Raw genomic sequence first — 21,162 nt, 5'->3', positions numbered from 1 at the left:
AATTAAGCGAAACAGCCAAACCGTTAATTTACATGGAGTGGGTTTGCATCACAAGCCAAAGACTTCCAGCTTATATATACATACATAATACTCTCTTTGAAGAGTAGCCGGTATCTTGTAAAAACATTCTTTACCAAAAAGTCTGATTATTGCCATAAAGACTTCTACTATTGTCTTGGGCTCGTTCCGAATACACTGGTCTAATTTGAGGCTGACCATATAGTTTCTTTCCAAGGTGATCTCATTGAAGTTGGTGTATTATTTAATCTTCTTCCTGAAACATTTCGATGCCAAGTCTAAATTTAAAGTTCATAAAAGCCTCCCTCTATAAAATTACAGCATTGTCGAAACAGCACCGCTGGAGAGGCATGAATGATGTAAAATCTTTTTTTATGTGAACATTAACGTCTATCTGCAGATGGCGAGGCCGTGAACCTATCAAACTGTGGGTTTATCTGTCTTTCCTTGGTGTAGATTTGCGTAAGTTAAAGGTGTAAAGGCTGTTATTGTTTACATTGTGTCAAATTTACATTTCATGTCTGAGTATTAAAATAAGCCAATAAGGTGTAGCATAATTACTGTGATTAAGCGTGTGGATGCTTAAAGTCGTTCGTTTATGTAAACGAACGACTTTTTTCTTGAACGGCCCCAATTATTCACATCTTGTGGGGTCGACTGGGGTGGGGGGGCTGGGGGGGAACCCTCCAGCCCAAGTCATTCAGGAACCGGCTGGCCAGACCTGACGTTCGACTGAGGTGGCAGGAATTTGTCATTTGTTCAGGGTACACCAAAAGGATACATAAGAGGAGGGAGACCATTGGGCCCATCATGCCTGCGGCACATCAACACCAGACCAATTTAAATATATACTGTATATAAAAAGAAATAATGCAAAATGTTTTTTGTCAGTTTTTTTTTTTCTTTCTTTCTGGGGTGGGGGTGGAAGTGGGCGAAGGTGGTTCTTGGGTGAGAAACACACAACATCAACACATACCACCCCTTGACGAGACCCCCACAGACAACATTGTTGTTTGTGGGGGCGTCGATGTGTGTGTGGTCCATCGGAGGACAAGACCCCTTCGGGGTGTTGGTGATAATTCGCCGACTCTTCGCAAAAGGCACCGTGAGATCTTTAGCATCCACCAACGACCAGTGCTGCCTGACGGGTCCTCTGGCCTCATTCGTTCCTCTAATGGACCACACATCGATGCTTCTTCCTGGACGTGGAACACCAGGGTGATTTCTTAAGCTTGGTCGACATTCAAACCCAGGCGAGACAGCTCAAAGGTATGACCTCTAAGCTATTCCTGCAAGCCCCATGCACAAGAAACTGGGAGGAACCCCAGTACATATTTCTTCAATGAAGCCCCCTCCATTTGCCTTCACTACGGATCATTTACTGAAGAACATTTACGAGATTAAACAACGCCCAACGTTATTCCAAGGTTGCACGATTAAGTACGGCAACTGAATCAGACTCTCCATAATTACCCAGGAACCATGAAAGAAAAACCGAGGAACCAGTACCACGTACCAGGGAGTCCAGCCAAGATGGTATGGTAGACTAAGGTTGAGAGAGGTGAGAATAGTATGGAAAGATAAGAAAGTCAATGATGGTCGAATTATGTTTGAGGGGTGGGTGGGTCTGTTTTGTCCTGTCGGGAAAGGTCGGCTGGGCAGGGTGTCCCCACGGGGGCTGTAGTGGCCGTAGAGAGGCGCAGGAAGTGGCGGCTCGAGCTGCGGCCCCAGCGTGGGTGGTCCATTTCTCACATCGCCTGGGGCTCGGGCCGGTGGGGGAGATGGCTTGAGCTTTAGGGCGAGGAGGCGGCGCCAGCTAAAGGGGGGCGGGGAAAGTAAAGGCACCATTGGAGGAGGGTGGGACCAGCTAAGGGTTTGGGGGCAGTGAAAGTAAAGGCACTGTTGGAGGAGGGCAGAGCAGTTCCTGCTCCTCGTGAGGAGCTGTTTTGCACCGTCATGTGTGGAGCTCCTCGTCAATGAACAGGCTCATCGATCACACCTAAAAAACCCTCTATTTAGGTCCACCATCTTGGGGTCCACTTACATCCCCACGTCTGATTAGTAATTTGCAATGTTCTCTGAGTAGAAGCTCAATAAAAAACACGTTTGTGTACTCCATCATTTGCACGGACAACAGAAAATGTTTGTACGTGCATTAATATGTGAATTTTTTTTGTTGTAGATGATGCATGTGTTTGTCCTGGTAAAGCCTTCGACACGAGACAGGAAAATAACTGCACGAGATGTCGTCACGTGATGTGTACATGTGCGCGGCCAGTTTGACTGTTACGAACATCATGCAGAGATGCTCTCCATAGTCCCAAGTAATAGCACCTTTAATTTCCCAATTAACGAGCAAACATATAATTAGGAAGTAAATGTTTTTTGTTACGAACTCTCTGTATATATATATATATATATATATATATATATATATATATATATATATATATATATATATATATATATATATATATATATATATATATATACACATAAACATATATACATATCTTCTTTTTCTTTCGGCTGCTCCCGTTCGGGGATATATACCCCATATAGTGACATGATAGTGATATATATATATATATATATATATATATATATATATATATATATGTATATATATATATATATATATATATATATATATATATATATATATATATATATATATATATATATATATATATATATATATATATATATATATATATATATATATATATATATATATATATATATCTTTGTTTTCATCATATGCTGAACAATTCAAACTTTTTCAATTATGGTATAATCTCATTCTGAGAACATTTGCAAAGGCCCTGGTAAATATTGCATGAGGTTACATATTATAATGGATTCACCTTAATACCCCCGATTATTCACGTGTGTCGTTGCAGGTAAAATACAAAACCTTATTTACCCCACGATGGTACACGTCGTTGTCCGGGTGTGTATATAGTTATCAGTACGTTTTTGTATACTGAGAGGAACATTTTTCCACAATGTCAAGTGTACGTATAGGGTACAGCTTGTACATTGAAGATGTTTTCGGAAAAGTGCGGAAGGTGGTGGGTGGGTAGATGGTGGAGGCAGAGATGGTACAAATCCAGCATTTCCGATGTGAAGTTCCGTTATCGTTGTCATAATGTGTTATCAACTTATAAGCCATTCCATCTCCTGAGGGCTAAGATGAATGCAAACAGCATCTTACATTTACTTTTGTACCATTTGAGCTTATGTCATTAAATTTTCAGCAAACCTTTATTTATATTAGAAAATAATTGGGTCAAAGGGCAAAGTCACAGTGAGTAGAGATAGACCTTACCAGTCCTTCCGCTGCGTCCACCGCTGCGCAGCAAGAGATGACCGGGTTTTGTAATCGTTTCTGTGTTTCTTTATTTATTTACCATCCGGCTTCAGTGTGTCTGTCCAACCATTAGTTTTTTTGTTGTTGGTTTTTTCTTTTCACCATTTGAGCATTTGTCATCAAATTCTCCCCAAAAAACTTATTTTGAGAATATGGAGAATGCTAATTAATAAATTTTACATTTTTTAGTTTTTTCATCGAGTTTAGTTCAAGTACAAAGCGGACGCGGATATGGGCTTTGCATTTTGAGATGCTTCCTCGTTACATTTTAAAATCAGTTTTAGATAGACACTGAAGCTGCACGACACAATCAGTGCATACGAAACACGGGTACAATGTACATTTATCAGTTAAAAAAATAAATAAACGAACGACAAATCCACATCATTTGTTGAACGACAATGATTAGCCTGACGTTTGCAAAATAATTATCCTGTGATTTAATAAACTATTGAACAGATCGATTCAACATGTCGTTTTGCTGCATTTTTCAATTGAAAATGTACTTCTCAACTTGCAACTTCTTCGTTCTACCACCAACTTACCGATCGACCTTCACGTTGACTCATTCAAGACTGTGCAACGACCTTTCTCCGTCCGTGGTGTTTGCTCATGGGATTTGGGGAATGAATGAAGAACTATTTTCAAAAAGATAGGATCACGACAAACGTGCAATTACCACCTAGTGAACGGGCTTCGATCAATTAGTTTGTATTCCACCATGTAATGGGGAAGATGTATACAATAAAGATGATTGTTTCAGTGAAAGGGTTAAAATGTTTGCATTAAAAAAATTCAGACAAGTAACCGATTCGTTAACTTGAAATGCTTCACGTGCCAGGACACGGACTAGTTGTTGTTACCAATTTACACGGATGAGTTATAGATACCTATTTACATGGACTTGTTATCGTTACCTATTTACATAGATCAGTTATAGTTAACAATTTACAAAGACAAGTTATAGTTACCTATTTACATGGACTAGTTACAGTTACCTATTTACACAGTTCAATTATAGTGAACAATTTACACGGATTAGTTATAGTTACCGATTTACATGGACTAGTTATAGTTACCTATTTACATGGAAGAGTTATAGTTACCTATTTACATGGACTAGTTTTAGTTACCAATTCATGCTCATTGTGGAAGTCCTCCAAATAGTATTCCTTTAATTTTTCCCTGATAATTAACAATCGATTCCTGCACCACTGCTTATTGTTGTTACGATAATTACCAGTAATAATGCTATATTATTAGGTTGCGAAGTATTCTCGTTGTTTTGTTCTGAAAATACTTATTTGATGATGATGATGTGTCGTGCACGTAATAGAGGTGCTTTTATGTGTTGCACACGATAGTGTTATAACATGTTTACATCATGCCTGTGTGTATGATAGTGTGATAACATGTTTACATAATACCTGTGTGTATGATAGTGTTATTACATGTTTACATCATGCCTGTGTGTATGATAGTGTTGTAATATGTTTACATAATACCTGTGTGTATGAGTGTTATAACATGTTTACATCATGCCTGTGTGTATGATAGTGTGATAACATGTTTACATAATACCTGTGTGTGATAGTGTTATAACATGTTTACATCATGCCTGTGTGTATGATAGTGTTATTACATGTTTACATCATGCCTGTGTGTATGATAGTATTGTAATATGTTTACATAATACCTGTGTGTATGATAGTGTTATAACGTGTTTACATCATGCCTGTGTGTATGAGAGCGTTATAACATGTTTACATAATGCCTGTGTGTATGATAGTGTGATAACATGTTTACATAATACCTGTGTGTATGATAGTGTTATAACATGTTTACATCATGCCTGTGTGTATGAGAGTGTTATAACATGTTTACATCATGCCTGTGTGTATGATAGTGTTATAACATGTTTACATCATGCCTGTGTGTATGAGAGCGTTATAACATGTTTACATAATGCCTGTGTGTATGATAGTGTGATAACATGTTTACATAATACCTGTGTGTATGATAGTGTTATAACATGTTTACATCATGCCTGTGTGTATGAGAGTGTTATAACATGTTTACATCATGCCTGTGTGTATGATAGTGTGATAACATGTTTACATCATGCCTGTGTGTATGATAGTGTTATAACATGTTTACATCATGCCTGTGTGTATGAGAGTGTTATAACATGTGTACATCATGCTCGTTTGTGTAGTTTTTTGATTTGATGTACCAGTCCCATTCATTCTGTTCACAGAGCATTGATGCTGCGAAGAAGTTTCTTGGCGAGGGTTAAACTGAGTGATCTTGCCATCGCCTTCCCAACATTGTTTGTCCGTGCTCTATCGAGCCTTTTAAATGCTGAGCATTATGCAAGGAAGCAAGACGTACCTATTTGCGGGGAAAGTAAAGGTAGACTTAAAAATACAAAACGTATTAGGTCTTAATTGGTGTATGACTCGGCCAGGATTCGAACCACTGACCTCCGAGGTGGAAGCTCGAACCATGACACCACTGAGTCTGGTCGTATCAATGTGTACACAATGGCGTTATAACAATACATGTATACATTACGTGCCTGTGTGTAAGTAGGATGGTTTTATAACATGCCTACACCATCCTCGTATATATGAATACAATGGCGTTATAACAATACATGTATACATCACGTGCCTGTGTGTAGGTAGGATTGTTTTATAACATCCCTACACCATGCTCGTATATATGTATACAATGGCGTTATAACAATACATGTATACATCATGTGCCTGTGTGTCGGTATGATGGTTTTATAACATGCCTACACCATGCTCATATATATATATATATATATATATATATATATATATATATATATATGTATACAATGGCATTATAACAATACATGTATACATCACGTGCCTGTGTGTAGGTAGGATGGTTTTATAACATGCCTACACCATGCTCGTATATATCTATACAATGGCGTTATAACAATACCTGTATACATCACGTGCCTATGTGTAGGTAGGATGGTTTTATAACATACCTACACCATGCTCGTATATATGTATACAATGGCATTATAACAATACATGTATACATCACGTGCCTGTGTGTCAGTATTATGGTTTTATAACATGCCTACACCATGCTCGTATATATGAATACAATGGCGTTATAACAATACATGTATACATCACGTGCCTGTGTGTAGGTAGGATTGTTTTATAACATGCCTACACCATGCTCGTATATATGAATACAATGGCGTTATAACAATACATGTATACATCACGTGCCTGTGTGTCGGTATGATGGTTTTATAACATGCCTACACCATGCTCGTATATATGAATACAATAGCGTTATAACAATACATGTATACATCACGTGCCTGTGTGTAGGTATGATTGTTTTATAACATGCCTACACCATGTTCGTATATGTGTATACAATGGCGTTATAACAATACATGTATACATCACGTGCCTGTGTGTAGGTAGGATTGTTTTATAACATGCCTACACCATGCTCGTATATATGAATACAATGGCGTTATAACAATACATGTATACATCACGTGCCTGTGTGTCGGTATGATGGTTTTATAACATGCCTACACCATGCTCGTATATATGAATACAATAGCGTTATAACAATACATGTATACATCACGTGCCTGTGTGTAGGTATGATTGTTTTATAACATGCCTACACCATGCTCGTATATATTTATACAATGGCGTTATAACAATACATGTATACATCACGTGCCTGTGTTTACGTGGGTTGGTTTTATAACATGCCTACACCATGTTCGTATATGTGTATACAATGGCGTTATAACAATACATGTATACATCACGTGCCTGTGTTTAGGTGGGATGGTTTTATAACATGCCGACACCATGTTCGTATATGTGTATACAATGGCGTGAAAACATGAATACATCATGCTTGTGTGACGTCACATGCAGTGTTTTATTGAACTGAGTGCGCCGTTTACAGTCGATACATATTGCGACATTCCGACGTACACGTGTCATTTGGTCCCATAAGGGACCGCGTGCACTTCGCTGGGTACGACGTATGGCGCTCTCAGCTGACGATGTAAATGTTACCCTATAATATGGAAACGCAAGGAAGGGTTCCCTTAAAGTAACACATTATTGTAGAAAATGAGTCAAAAACATCGGGTATAAAATGAGACGAGACATGAGTTTTACTTTCCCACGAGTTTTCCAATCGGAGGCAAAGTCGTTAAGCCATTGATGTGAAAGTGTCCAAAATGATGTAAATCTAAATTGTTGCCTCGACTTCAAATATATATATATATATATATATATATATATATATATATATATATATATATATATATATATATATATATATATATATATATATATATCTATCCTGCTATATATGTGCACACTCGAAGCGTCCGACACACGGGATGATATATCGTTGATTTACAAATCGTTATATACAGTGGAGGACATCCCTGCGGACACTTGACTGCGCACACTGAGCACCCAGGGCCGTTCGACATGCATGGAAATGTGGGACTCGGAAAAGGTCACGACGAGCACCGTTTAAACGGTCAAATCCACGGACCATTTTGTACCGATAAAGGATGATGCAAATGGCAGTATAAACAACGCTCATTCGCAAGGACCTTAATTATTACCCGGATGGCGCGATGTTTTAATATTTATGTTGCACGACATTTGGAATGTGCGAGTTAACCCGCATTGGATTTGATGTGTTCGAACATGGTTTGTTTTTATCTGCTGGAAACGGGCGCGACGGGCGGACCGATGGAAAAACGGAGCGAAATGGACAAATATCATCGATGATCGGATGTGAGTGGGGGGTATTAAATGGAAAATAAGTGAAAACTCTGCCTGTTTCCGATGATGTCAGATACTTGTATCGAGATGACGACTTCAGGATCGAAATACGGTCTCGAGATGAGGACTTCAGTGTCAGAATGCTGCATCGAGATGAGGACTTCAGTTTAGAAACTCTGTATCGAGATGAGGACTTCAGTGTCAAAATACTGTATCGAGATGGGGACTTCAGTTTAGAAACTCTGTATCGAGATGAGGACTTCAGTGTCAAAATACTGTATCGAGATGAGGACTTCAGTTTAGAAACTCTGTATCGAGATGAGGACTTCTGTCTCAAAATACTGAATCGAGATGAGGACTTCTGTATCAAAACTCTGCATCGAGATGAGGACTTCAGTATCGAAATACTGTGTCGAGATGAGGACTTCAGTGTCAAAATACTGTATCGAGATGGGGACTTCAGTTTAGAAACTCTGTATCGAGATGAGGACTTCTGTCTCAAAATACTGAATCGAGATGAGGACTTCTGTCTCAAAACTCTGCATCGAGATGAGGACTTCAGTATCGAAATACTGCATCGACATGAGGACTTCTGTATCAAAACTCTGCATCGAGATGACTTCAGTATCGAAATACTGTATCAAGATGAGGACTTCAGTATCGAAATACTGTATCGACATGAGGACTTCTGTATCAAAACTCTGCATCGAGATGACTTCAGTATCGAAATACTGTATCAAGATGAGGACTTCAGTATCGAAATACTGTATCGAGATGAGGACTTCTGTCTCAAAACTCTGCATCGAGATGAGGACTTCTGTATCGAAATACTCTATCAAGATGAGGACTTCAGTATCGAAATACTGTATCGAGATGAGGACTTCAGTATCGAAACTCTGCATCGAGATGAGGACTTCAGTATCGAAATACCGTGTCGAGATCAGAACTTGGGATTACTCGCATTGATTGTCATCCACACGAGGAGTATATAAATGACACATTATTTTGTGGGAGTCAGCACTGCATATGAATACTAAAAGTATTTGAAGGTTTTACGACAGTATAACTAAATTGTAGCAGACCAATCAAGTGCGTACGTACATGGCAAAAACGTTTGAACAAATGTCTGCACATGACGTCATGTTGTACTTGTAAAGTTGCCCAGTTGTCGCAAACGGTGGACATTTTGTGTACACCATCGCTGCCTGGGGCTGTCACATTCTGTGCAACCGTGGGTAATCGTAATGGTCACTAAAAGACCCCCAACGCAGAGAGGAAAGCCGAAAAGCCTCAATGCCGCCTGCGAAGCGGACATTACACGATGGATGTAATAATTGCTGGTCCCTCAAGCAGCGTGTTTATAAAAGCACAGCCGGTTTTTTTTTTTCCATGATGTTCGTGCAAAAGTTTACAAGGAGTCAGAGACACGCAAAGCTGATGATCTCTCTAGTGTGTGGTGTAAGGAGATGGGATGGGGTGGAGGGGGAAGCGAGCGCGTGAATCGAGCTTAAGGTGGGGAGGGTTGTGGGTGGCTGTGACGTGTCGCTCACGTAGTTCTCACTCGAGTTCGTTTTTCCACGGTTACTGATCGAGGGAGAGAGAAGGTTGAAAACTGAGTCAGAGCCCACGGGGCTCACACAGCCGTGACGAGTCTGGGATCTGAGTCCCGTTCCACGACCATGACGTTCGGATAGAAGGATCACTCCCTGTGCGCATTTACTCCACGCCTGCAGGTAAATCGAACTTATGCCTGATTCCAAGTGCTCATGCTTGTTGGACCTGTATCGTGTGAGACAACTCAATAACAGTCTCTGACGGACTCAGGCCATGTTTGTATCGACACCGTATGAGTGATTGAGATGTTCACGCAGGTCACCACTGTTGTAGGGTGATGACCTGCAGTTTTAACACTTCTTACGTAAAGACTGCAAACGCAACTTAACCTTAAATAGTGCAACCCGTCTAATGCAGTCATCACCAATGCATAAAGGAGACAACGGGTGACCGCATAGGGCAGGTATTACCTTGTACATGCAGGTGTAATGAAGTGTACGTCCATGTTGTTGTTGTGCATTCGCATTTGTAAACAAACATGGACATTGGACACACACCTTTGTTTATTCGTGATATATCTTGCATCCAAATTAGTCATGTATGCATAGACTGTGGTTGTGCAATGGTCTAACCTCTATGGTCCACTGTGGTTTGACACACGTCCCTGCTGTCAACTCCCCCAGGACAATATCGGCACAAGGATGTCCAGTGAGCTGCAGCGCCCGTCCCCACACTGCCTCTCCCCAACTTCGGCCCTGGTACCCATGGAAAAAACCATCGTGGCTGAGCCCGGGACGGCCTCCGAAAGCGCAAGTGCAGCCGGCAAAGCCAAAAGAAGCTCGGCTGGGGCCCGGCGACCAGAAAAGCCTCCGTACTCATACATTGCCCTCATCGTCATGGCCATCCAGAGCTCCCCCACCAAGCGTGTGACCCTCAGTGAGATCTATCAGTTCCTGCAAAGCCGGTTTGCCTTTTTTCGAGGGGCCTACCAGGGCTGGAAGAACTCTGTGCGCCACAACCTCTCTCTAAATGAATGCTTCATAAAGCTACCAAAGGGGCTGGGTAGGCCCGGCAAGGGTCATTATTGGACCATTGACCCTGCCAGTGAGTTCATGTTCGAGGAGGGCTCGTTCCGGCGGCGTCCGCGGGGATTTCGCAGGAAGTGCCAGGCATTGAAGCCCATGTACGGAGTCATGAATGGCCTGGCCTTCAACCATTCCATGTTTGACTTCCAGGGTTCTGTCCCTCCACTGTCGTACTCCGGAAATGGCCTGTGCATGGATGGTATGATGGGCGCCTCAGATGCTGCAATGACGGGTGGTCTGCATCCAGGAACATCCTCATCTTCACCTTATCTCGGAGGTCCTGATTTCCACCACACGTCGGCTTCGTCCGCCATGCTCTCTGGTGTCAACCTCATGGAGCAACAGCAGGGTTATGGCGGAGTGGCGGGAGGGCCCACGGTACAAGGCTCTGCTTGGAACCACCAAGGAAATCCATTTCTTTTTAACTCTGTTCCGTCCGCGGCGCCATCCCCAGAGCACCCGTTCGGACCCCAGGGTTCCATGCGGGAGAGTTCACAGCACACAGGTGAGACCTGCAGACCACATGCTGTGAAAGCAAGTTATTTGAAACCAGTCGCTGATAGTACAGACAGTATCTAAAGTCAACCGATGTACCCACATGCTTTACGTATGTACACGTGACATACCATGATCACATGCGCCACGGCATCGCCGTTTCTCATGATGTTCTTCTGTAAGTGACGTCGTCGTTACCTCATTAAACCTCTTGCTCATTAATAACAAATTTTAAATATTATGAGTAATAAAATTTTGCACCGACATTGTGAGTGTGAACTGCATGCAGTACATCATCAGGGATCATCATTAATGCACATGAACTGGGTGGCTCTTTTAACGTGAAAACGCTTCATTCCATGCATCCAACAATCGAGGGATTAAGAGATGAAACTCTTCACAAGCAATATAAGCGAGAGAGCTCGTAGAACATGTGAACTCACGCAGCCTTGAGAGAGAGAAAAAAAAAGACATGGGAAGAGGGCCAACTAAACACAGAGAGTGAGCGGCAGATTTTATTGGTCAAGATGGCAGAAAATGGCGTAATATTTTGTCCAAGTACTGCGAAACGGAAGGTTTTTGAAAGTGCCAACAAAGCGATTTGTGTTCTGCGTGTTGAAGTCGATAATTCCATTGAAATAAAATAAAGATTTTAAAGGTTGTAGAAAAAACAAAACAAAACTTTTTTTGGAAGTTTTCACACTCTTTTAAACCACCTTATCTAACATGTTACATTAGTTATTCGTGCCTGTTGTTTTGTCCATTATGACGTCCTTTAAAACGGCGAGTTTCCTGTTTGGAATGATTTTGAATTTTGTTTGAGTGCCAGATAGGCAGAGAGAGTAAATTTTTTTTTTTTTATCTCACTCCTCTGCGCACATGCACACTCGGGACGAGACTCCGCACAATTTGCCAGATTCAGAGCCAAAGCACTGCCAAGCTGCAGGTTCGTGTTCCGATTGATGTTCCACTGTGTTCAAAATATAAAATTTAATTTCAATTAAGTACTTCGTCGCTCATAAACGAATGTCTGTAGACAGACAAACAGACAGACAGACAACGTCAACCGATTGCTTAACCCCACTTTTCGCTTCGCACGCACGCAAGGTAACAACGCTATTTTAAGCAATTGGTACACATCGTGCAGAGTTTGTGCATGGTTGTACACCACTCAGATCTTCTTTTGAGTGTAGTTTATATTGTGTGAAAGTCTGGCAATGTTGCATCGTTTTACAATCAAACAGAAATCGTTTTTTTTTTAACGTCGAATGAACGATAACGTTTTCGCCGTGACACGGGTATGTCTATCTAACACGTGTCAGCTGTTTTTTTCCGATATACAGAGATAGTGCGTTGCGCAAAAGAGTGCAACCAGAATATTCCGGAGGAGGGGGCTCAGGGTTACCTGCCGTGTAGGAGAGGTACAAAAAATACAACAGTGCAAAATCAAGGCATCGGGGTGAGAGTGCGATCATTATATTAATTGGTGTTCTCCATATTCTCATAATCAAGGTGTGTTGAAAATTTGATGACAAAAGTTCGAATTTGTAAAAAATGGTATGCACTGGGGACGGACACACACACACACACACACCACTGCACAGGTGGATGGGCTAACAAAATTGTATCATGTCTATGGTTGGGGGCGGGGGGGGGTGGTGGGGTCGGGCCCCATGAGGTCCTCTCTCTCCTTCATTGCGCCACTTGTTGCGGAGCATCTGAAATACATGTACGGTAGATGGTTAAACTATTGCTGATACCGAACTGTCATGAACAGGTGTATATATGGGATGGCGGGGGGGGGGGTGGGGTGGGGGTGGGGAGGGTGAGTGTGGGGTTGGGGGGGGAAGTGGCACGAGGGGACATAATCAAGTTGGTGAGATGAAGATCATGGGTGTAGGACGTAGGTACCCGCTGCCTGACTGTCAGTTCCTACCGTCTGTTACCTTGTTCTTTGCTGAGTCTCGATGTTGTCGAGAAAGTAAAAATCGTGACAATATGAGATGCTGGTTGGCTGTCATCTTGAAGGATTGGACAGACACAGGTGTTGAGGTACATGCAAAGCTTTGCCTTGGGGAGATTAAAAAGAATGCATGAACATCTGCAGCGACCTAATGGGGTTTGTTAGCAAAAGGTGGAAACTATGTCAGGGTCTCCTGGAGCTTTATTTTTCTGGGATAAAGGACTTCGTGTCGACAAGTATGCGGATTGTCTGGCAAAGAGCGATGTCTCTCTATGTTGTGTGAAATGTACTCCCAGTCACTCCTGGTAATTCATGCCTGTGTTATGTTGTCCGGTCGTAAACTTTCAAAACTAAAAATCCTTTCATCGAGTTCCATAGATGGCTTGTATATGGTGAATAATTTTTATAATCATTATGATGTTTAAAAATAATTTCCAAAACTGAAACAAGTATTGAAGAATCAATTTCGTTTTAAAATTGATTTGATATGAGTTTTTAAAGTCTCTATTCTTGCTATCCGTAACTGCGAGTTACGCCTGCTGAGTTTTAATCAATGAGACCTTTAATCAATAATCAATAATCCTTTAATCAATGAGAACCACATAGAATGGGTTGAGGGGGGTTTGGTGGGGGAGGGAGGGGGAGATATTTCCATGAGGCTGAAGGCTGCGGGGATCTGAATTGAGAAAAATAAAAATGATAAAAGGTAAAAAATAAAGTGTGACAAAATGACAAGTAAAAGTGGAACGATGGCCTTCACAAAGATGGCCTTGTGTCCTTCACAAGGAGTAGGCAAGCTATCGCCGGCCCAACGAAGAAATTCCAAATTCCGACCCTGACTTCCTGAGTCAGAATGGTGACCTGACCAGGATTGTAGCCTCGTAACTGCTTCGGCAGCACCAACGTTCTGCATCGGGCATGGAACACGATGATGATGAAAAAAGGGAAATAAACTTATTGAAAGATACGAGTAAGAGGGGGAGAAGGGAAGGGGCTACATGTCGAGTATGTGGTGATGGGAAGGGGTCAAAAATTTACATAATATTTGCATATGTAATAAGCAGATGGCTATGACTTGCTTCTGGAATGAATGAGCAAACTTTGTTTGTCCTCATGGTGGCTCCTGAACATTTCATCCCGTGTCGCATTTCCATTTTGGAAGTTTGGTTGGGGAGGGGCACGGAAGGCGGGATGGGGGCGGGAGAGTGAGGGGCAGGCAGGAAAGTTGGTCAAACATGTTAGATGAGACTTGATGTATCCTTTTGACGAAGAGCCATTAACTTATTCAGACATTTGTTTACTTTCTTAAACGAGGTTGAGTATAAAATGTCATATTGTGTCGAGGAAGGGGAAATGTCATTGTCTAACTGAATATCATAGAACTATTACACTAATGTACTAATTATTTTGTTTGAATGAAGAATTAACAGCTTTTCAGCGCCATCTGCCTTTTACAATCATCGTGTTGTTGGTACAAAAGTTTGGAGGTGGTTCACAAGGGCTTGGCTTAAGGTTCTGAAAATGTTGATGATGGACAGTTTCTCCAAACAGTAAAATATTCCACCGTAATACGTTTGACCTGTACAGGAATGCTTTGACAAGTGGAAGGGGTGTCACATGGTCATGATGGTCCTCATGCCTTTTCCCCCTATATCTCATTGCTTTCTTGTCCAGCACATCGCTTTGATTTGAGCAATTCCATACAAGTCATGCAATCAATCGAATTATGTGTTTGCTGCTTGAAGTCCATCACCCAGACTTCAACTCACACACCATTTATGGGCCTCCTCAATACCCCACCCTCTCCTGCCATCCCACTCGTGTGCACACATGCATTGACCACCCACGTACAACCAATCGCTGTGTACCCGCCTCCACTATACACATCAACTGATCTGTACACTTCACACACAACCTGCACATCTATCTGCACCTTACCGCACCACCTCTCTCATGATGGCGCTGTTCCCCACAGGTGGTCTGCACTCACGCTACTCTGGGCACTCACCGGGACTCTGTGACCAAAAGGACTTCGTTTTTAATTTCAACTCCATCGGAGCGGCAGCTCTGCACTCACCTGGTGCCATGAGTCCATATTACCAGCCACACGCACCTTACCAGGACATTAAGCCGTGCGTCAACTGAGCATCGGATTTGAGCTTGCCTTCTCTTCGCGTGTGCAAATGGATGTGCCTTTTATTTTTGCAAACCACATGAAGCCGTGAGTGATCTATGCAGTGGATGTACTAATTTCGATACGAATACTTGAATCGCGTGTCAGTGGGAACTTTCAAACATTCGTGATGTGGAACTGTCCACCGCATTCACATCAGCAACAATGGACCGAAAACATTTTTTGTAATATTGTGTACTTCCACAATAACTGTCGTTACCACACCTGATGTTGATGCGATGTGATTTGAATGAGCAAGGGCCGCGACCCCGCAAGAGTCGATGAGTTAAGTCCTCGTGGTCATCCTGACGACTCAGTCGCCATAGCTTCAGGGTTGCAGGAGCAACATTGACGACGCGTGTATTGGCGGGTATTTTCTGAGCGTCCTTTGGTACAAAAAGACCCGACATTTTTATTTTTATTTTTACTGTCGGATAAAAATAAGCTTAATTAATATGCCGTGTATAATACGGGATTGGCTGAGGACCAGTTTGAGCGACTCGCGGTGCAGATGATGTGCTGGAACTTTGTGTTTCTGTAAATGAGGATCAGCTTAAATTACATCGGAGTCTGATTGTATGCTGTATGTCGAGTACTGTGTAAACTAATAAAGCAATTGTGCAGATATTTGAGCTATATATTCAACTGACAAACATTTTCCTCCTTTAATTGATGATTTTGTTGCGTTTAGTTTCTGCCTCTTTCATTTGTATTGATGTAAAATTTCATCATCGGCTGAATATTATGACGGTGGATCGATGAACTATGAAATGTTCGGATTGTTCGGTAATTCATACAGTGCTCGCCGCTCGGTGTTTGATTCTTTAAGATCAACCAAAATTTTTGTTGTTGTTGTATACAGTGTCGAGGCTTGTGGAGAAGCGAGAACAAAGAACGGATCAGGATGTAACGGAATGAAAAGAACGGCAGAAAGAGAGGGGAAGGGGACACATTGGCAGTGGGGTTGGGGAAAATATAGAGGGAGACTTGGAGAAACAAAGGATGTGGGGAAGAATGAGAGTGACGGGAGGACACACGAGGTGAACAAACTCCAAATCACAGAAGTGGAATGAAAAACTGGGGAGGGTTAATGGGGTAGTAAAGACAATGATTATTGATAAGGGATGATGTGAGATGGTGGTGAACAGTTGTCTTGAATCCCTGGAAGCAGGAATGCCATTGAACAGACTGAGGAAGTTCGTTTCATCAGGGGGGGAGGGGGGAAGAGGAACAAATGAGTGGAGGTGAGCAGTGAGTCTGGATTTTGGGAGTTTCACCAAAATGGGGTTGCTGGCAGACCGTGTGAGCCCTGCGGAAATCTACAAGGGGAGAAGGAAGAGAAAAGCACGGAAAAGGCAGAGGGTGCAAGACCAGAAAGGAGGCGGTAGAAGACAAAAGAGGCCACCGACCTGTCTGCAATGTGAAAGTTGACAGGCCCATCGACTCATCTTCATCACTGGAGATTCCAATGATTTTCTTCATCGTGGGAGATTCCCCACACACAGCCTTGGTAGCAACTGGTGAAGATTAACTGAGGATTCGATTTTTTTTAAAAGCCGTAAAAAAAAATTCTGCTGGTGGGAATATAAATGAAACAGTTCAACAATCGAGGAAAACTGGCCCGGTCGTATTATTTTCTAGATCCCTCTTTAAAAGACTAGTCATCTATTATTAGTATTTTCTTGCTGGAGAGACGGTGATGAGTCGTTTTTCACACGGACTTGTACTTTCCCTCACATGCACAAGTTAATTCCCTTGTGTCTCGAGATCTCCTGATCAATATTTCCGGAGGACCTTGCGCCTAACGCGTGGAAGAAGGCATGATTGGTGACAAAAGTTCTGGGCCGGAAAACAAACCCATGACATGACATGAAACGACTCCACCAACTCCACATCAAGTGAGTGTAGGAAGCACACACAGTACCAGCCAAAGTTTACTACCTGGAGACCACAGATGTGACATTTGTGGGAAGGTCTGTCAATGCAGAATTTTGACTCTTTAGCCATCGCAGAAAATGCAGTTCAAGATGATGAAACTCTTCTTGTGGCCATTGGAAATCCATCGTCTCACAAAGATGGAAGTATGCCATGTATGTTACATGGAAGAACACTGAGGCAGGTATCTTGCTTATTCCACCCAGATAGCCATTCCCACAATGGGGAACTTCCAGTCTCCCCCAAAAAGCAAATACAGTACATATCCATCATTACAAGAGCTCGGGCCAAACACCAGACTTGCTTCAAATCAGATCATCCACTCCTTTCCCCATCCACAAAGTCTTGGTAGCAAATGTTTCAGACTGTCTCAGACACGTGCACTTACTTCCTATCGTTTTCTCCTCAATGAACACAACTCGTAACAAAATAGAGTACCTGAATGATGACATTTATGCTTAAAGAAAAGCTCAGATACCCATTTCCTGCCTCTTTGTTGGATCTCCACTTGGCCCTCTCCCTTACAATTTGTTGAACGAAGTGACGTTTTATGTTGTACGCAGCTGATCCTGATGGTTTTCGTGATGTCATCTTTAAATCTTGTGGATCTCTCCTTGCTTCTATTTTGTTTTTTTTGTTGTTTTTTTTCCGAGCCAAGACTGACCCTCTGAGCTCCAGACTGGTCAACCTCATTGCTCTAATCAGTGAAGTCATGGAATCAATATTTACATCAGACCTCAGGTTCTTTTTTTTTTTTTGTCCAAATCTCCAAATATTGATTTGAAACACTTCTGTGCATTTGATGTGCTCTGCCAACTAGCCATTTTCACTCAGGTATCCGCAAAAGGACTCTCGGGTCCTCTGTTCAATTTGCTGGCAGAGTTCCTCTCCGATTGCAAAGCAGCATGTCACTTTGGATGGCGTTCTGTCTCATACCTTTAGAAGCTGGTGAACCTTAATGCAGTGTTCTGGAACCCATCCTCTCTTCCATTTATGTAAAACAACCTATCCAACTAACTGACAAAAACCTCGGTGCCACTTTATAGAAGACTTCACCTTTTGCCGGACAGTTACTCAACCTACAGACAAGAAAGGTGCACCTGAATTCCTGTCTGTCAATCTAGAGAATATTAGAAGCTGGTCGGATATTTGGAACATGGCATTCAATCCTGTAAATTCACACACACACATTTTGTGAGCTTTAATGCAAAGATCGCTTGGTAACTCTCACGATTCAATTATATGGTCATTGGTCAACCTTTGGCAGAGGTGCAGTCCATATAACTGCTTGGCTTCTGACTGTGACAAACCCCATCTTGTGCTGGTTCCAACATCAAGTTGACTTCCAAGATAAGACATGACTTTTAATTCTTTTCTTTTTTTAATTCTTTCATGCGGAGGCCGTGCCCGCTGCTGCGTCTTTTCTGGAGGCATGTCTATATTGTCCTGCTGCAGTTCCAGCAGTGTAGATGAGGGCAGGAATTTAGAATTTAGCCTGAGAATCAGCACACAATGGCCTATTCTTTTTGAAAAAAAGTACCACAGCATCTTTACGATCCACCAGAAAATGCCAATAGATGTGACAGATGCTTTAATGTCCATTTCAAAGGAAAGTACACTCAATGATGTGACACCCTACCTGGTGAAGCACCAGGATGATAATTTATAGTCATGCTGAAAAATGCATCAAGACGAGACAGCTCGAAGACAAGTTCACTACTTCTAAGCTAATCCTTCTTGCTCTTTTTAAACTTGGTTCAGTCAAGTTTGTCCTTTCATCAAATACATGAGGTGAGTGTGGTTTGGGGTATTGGGAGGGGAAGACAGATGGGTTCCAAAAATTATTGTCACAACACAAATATGGAATATGCCTGATTTGTATGTGAATAATTTTTTTTTGTGTACATAGTCTAAGCTCGGGGAAGAGCTAGTACTAGTACACTGAACAGATCACAACGCAACAGGCCAAAAGGATCAGCAGAGAGAGAGAGAGAGAGAGAGAGAGAGAGAGAGAGAGAGAGAGAGAGAGAGAGAGAGAGAGAGAGAGAGAGAGAGGAGAGAGAGAGAGGAAAAAAAAAAAGAAAAAAAAAACACAACAGCAGAGCTGAAGGCCAAGCCAGAGGGAAGCAGACAAACAATGGGTGTGGGGGGAATGGGGACAGGATAGGATGCATGGGGCGAACAAGATGGATACAGAAGGAAACTCTCAGGTATGAACACTGGGAATTTGGAAGGAGGGATTGGGGTGCGTTAGGGGACAGGGATTAATGAGGGTAGAAAAGATCATGGTTTTGGATTGGGGTGATCTGAGATGGTGGTGAACAGCTGTCTTGAGGACCTGGAGGGAAGGATGAGATTGAAGAGGATGTGGAAGTTGATTCCACAGGTGGGAAAAAGAGGAACAAATGAGTGGAGTTGAGTTGAGCAGTGATCCTGGATTTAGGTAGTTCCACCAGAAGGGAGTTGATTGACTCAGCCTGTCATCCTTCCGAGGTCGGCGAAATGAGTACCAGTTCCAGTGTGTGTACTGGTAGAGGGGCACTGCATCAGCGACACAGTCGTGCTTCAAGAAATGATAGCTACCCCGGCAGCTAAGCTGCCATACGACCACCAAGAAAATAGACAGGCGGATTTGCCAGATGGTCCTTTCAGAGAGAGAGAGAGAGATAGTGAGAGTGTGAGATTTGTCAGGGTTGTAGAACATAGTGTTTTACCAGCTTGTGATTTTTTTTTTCAACCAGTTAGTGAGTGAAGAGGGGGAAGAGGCTGCAGCCGACCTGTCTGAAGGATGAGGGATGTCATAGCAGAGGGTGGAGTCATAAGCAAATAGATAAAGAGGATTTTCCAGGGAATCAGAGAGATCATTGATGAAGATCAGGAATAGGACTGGGCCCAGATCATTGCCTTGGAGCACTACAGCCTTGACAGGAAGAGATGAAAGGATTCTGTTGACAGCCACACGTTGGCAATGAGAGTAGATGAAGTCGGTAAGCCACATGTGGAGTTGGCCTTGGATGCCATTGGCAGAGAGTTTGGAGAGCAAGGTGGGATGCCAGATTGTGTCAAAAGCACGAGATATATCCAGAGAGACGGCCCTGAACTCAAGCCTGACAATGAGGACCTCCATCTATTGTTGGGTGAATAGAAGCAGCATGTCCAAGGTGTAGTGACTTGGTCTGAAACCAAATTGGTGATCTGAGATGAGGTTGTTGGAGAAAAGGAAGGATTTCATATTAACTGCGATGATGGATTATATGACCTTGCTGATGATTGGAAGTAAGCTGATTGGTCTGCAGCTCAGGGGATCAGTTTTTGCACCTTTTCTGCAATGCAATTTTTGAACACTCTTGTATAATAGTATACAAAGCTTGAATTCACAGTGCCTCTGTGTGCTCATGGTATATGACATTGAGCGTCATACAACCACAGATAGCCCAAGACCCCTGTAGGTTATTGGTATCTCAGTTTGATTGAAAATTTCAACACATTTTTATTTTTCTTCCCATAATATAATAAGCAGAACAAGGAGTCCTTCCCCAACTCCCTAGTAAGATGCAGACAATAATTAATAACTGGTTTTTATGAAGCATTCCCTCATGACGTAGAAGACACGTAGCAAGCAGCGGATTTGACCACCTTTGATGTGGTATGTGGAGCGTTGGTTGAAAGCGGTAAGTTCAACAAGCCAATTGCTGATAGTTTTATCCTTTTTGATAGTTTTCAGTCAATGATTA

At 42.2% G+C, this 21,162-nt stretch overlaps 1 protein-coding gene across 5 annotated transcripts in view; it reads left to right on the top strand.

Moving 5' to 3' along the window:
* LOC147021652 (forkhead box protein F1-like) overlaps positions 1–16,170 on the top strand; it is a 141,480-nt gene extending 125,310 nt beyond the window's left edge. For 3 of the 5 annotated variants that reach the window (XM_085891834.1, XM_085891835.1, XM_085891837.1), the window contains exons 2-3: positions 10,461–11,367; positions 15,296–16,170. In XM_085891834.1, coding sequence (XP_085747960.1) covers positions 10,461–11,367; positions 15,296–15,465 — 1,077 coding nt within the window. In that variant the 3' untranslated portion in view covers positions 15,466–16,170. Of the gene's footprint in view, positions 1–2,218; positions 2,343–9,800; positions 9,957–10,460; positions 11,368–15,295 lie in introns of those variants that run through there. The other 2 variants (XM_085891838.1, XM_085891836.1) reach the window with 2 other exon arrangements.
* The last annotated feature ends 4,992 nt before the right edge of the window (positions 16,171–21,162 follow it).

This window comes from Eptatretus burgeri, chromosome 8 (genome assembly GCF_056783735.1).
Source record: "Eptatretus burgeri isolate ZD-2024b chromosome 8, Ebu_testis_v1, whole genome shotgun sequence".
NCBI lineage: Eukaryota > Metazoa > Chordata > Myxini > Myxiniformes > Myxinidae > Eptatretus > Eptatretus burgeri.
This window is presented reverse-complemented; position numbering and strand designations above follow the sequence as displayed.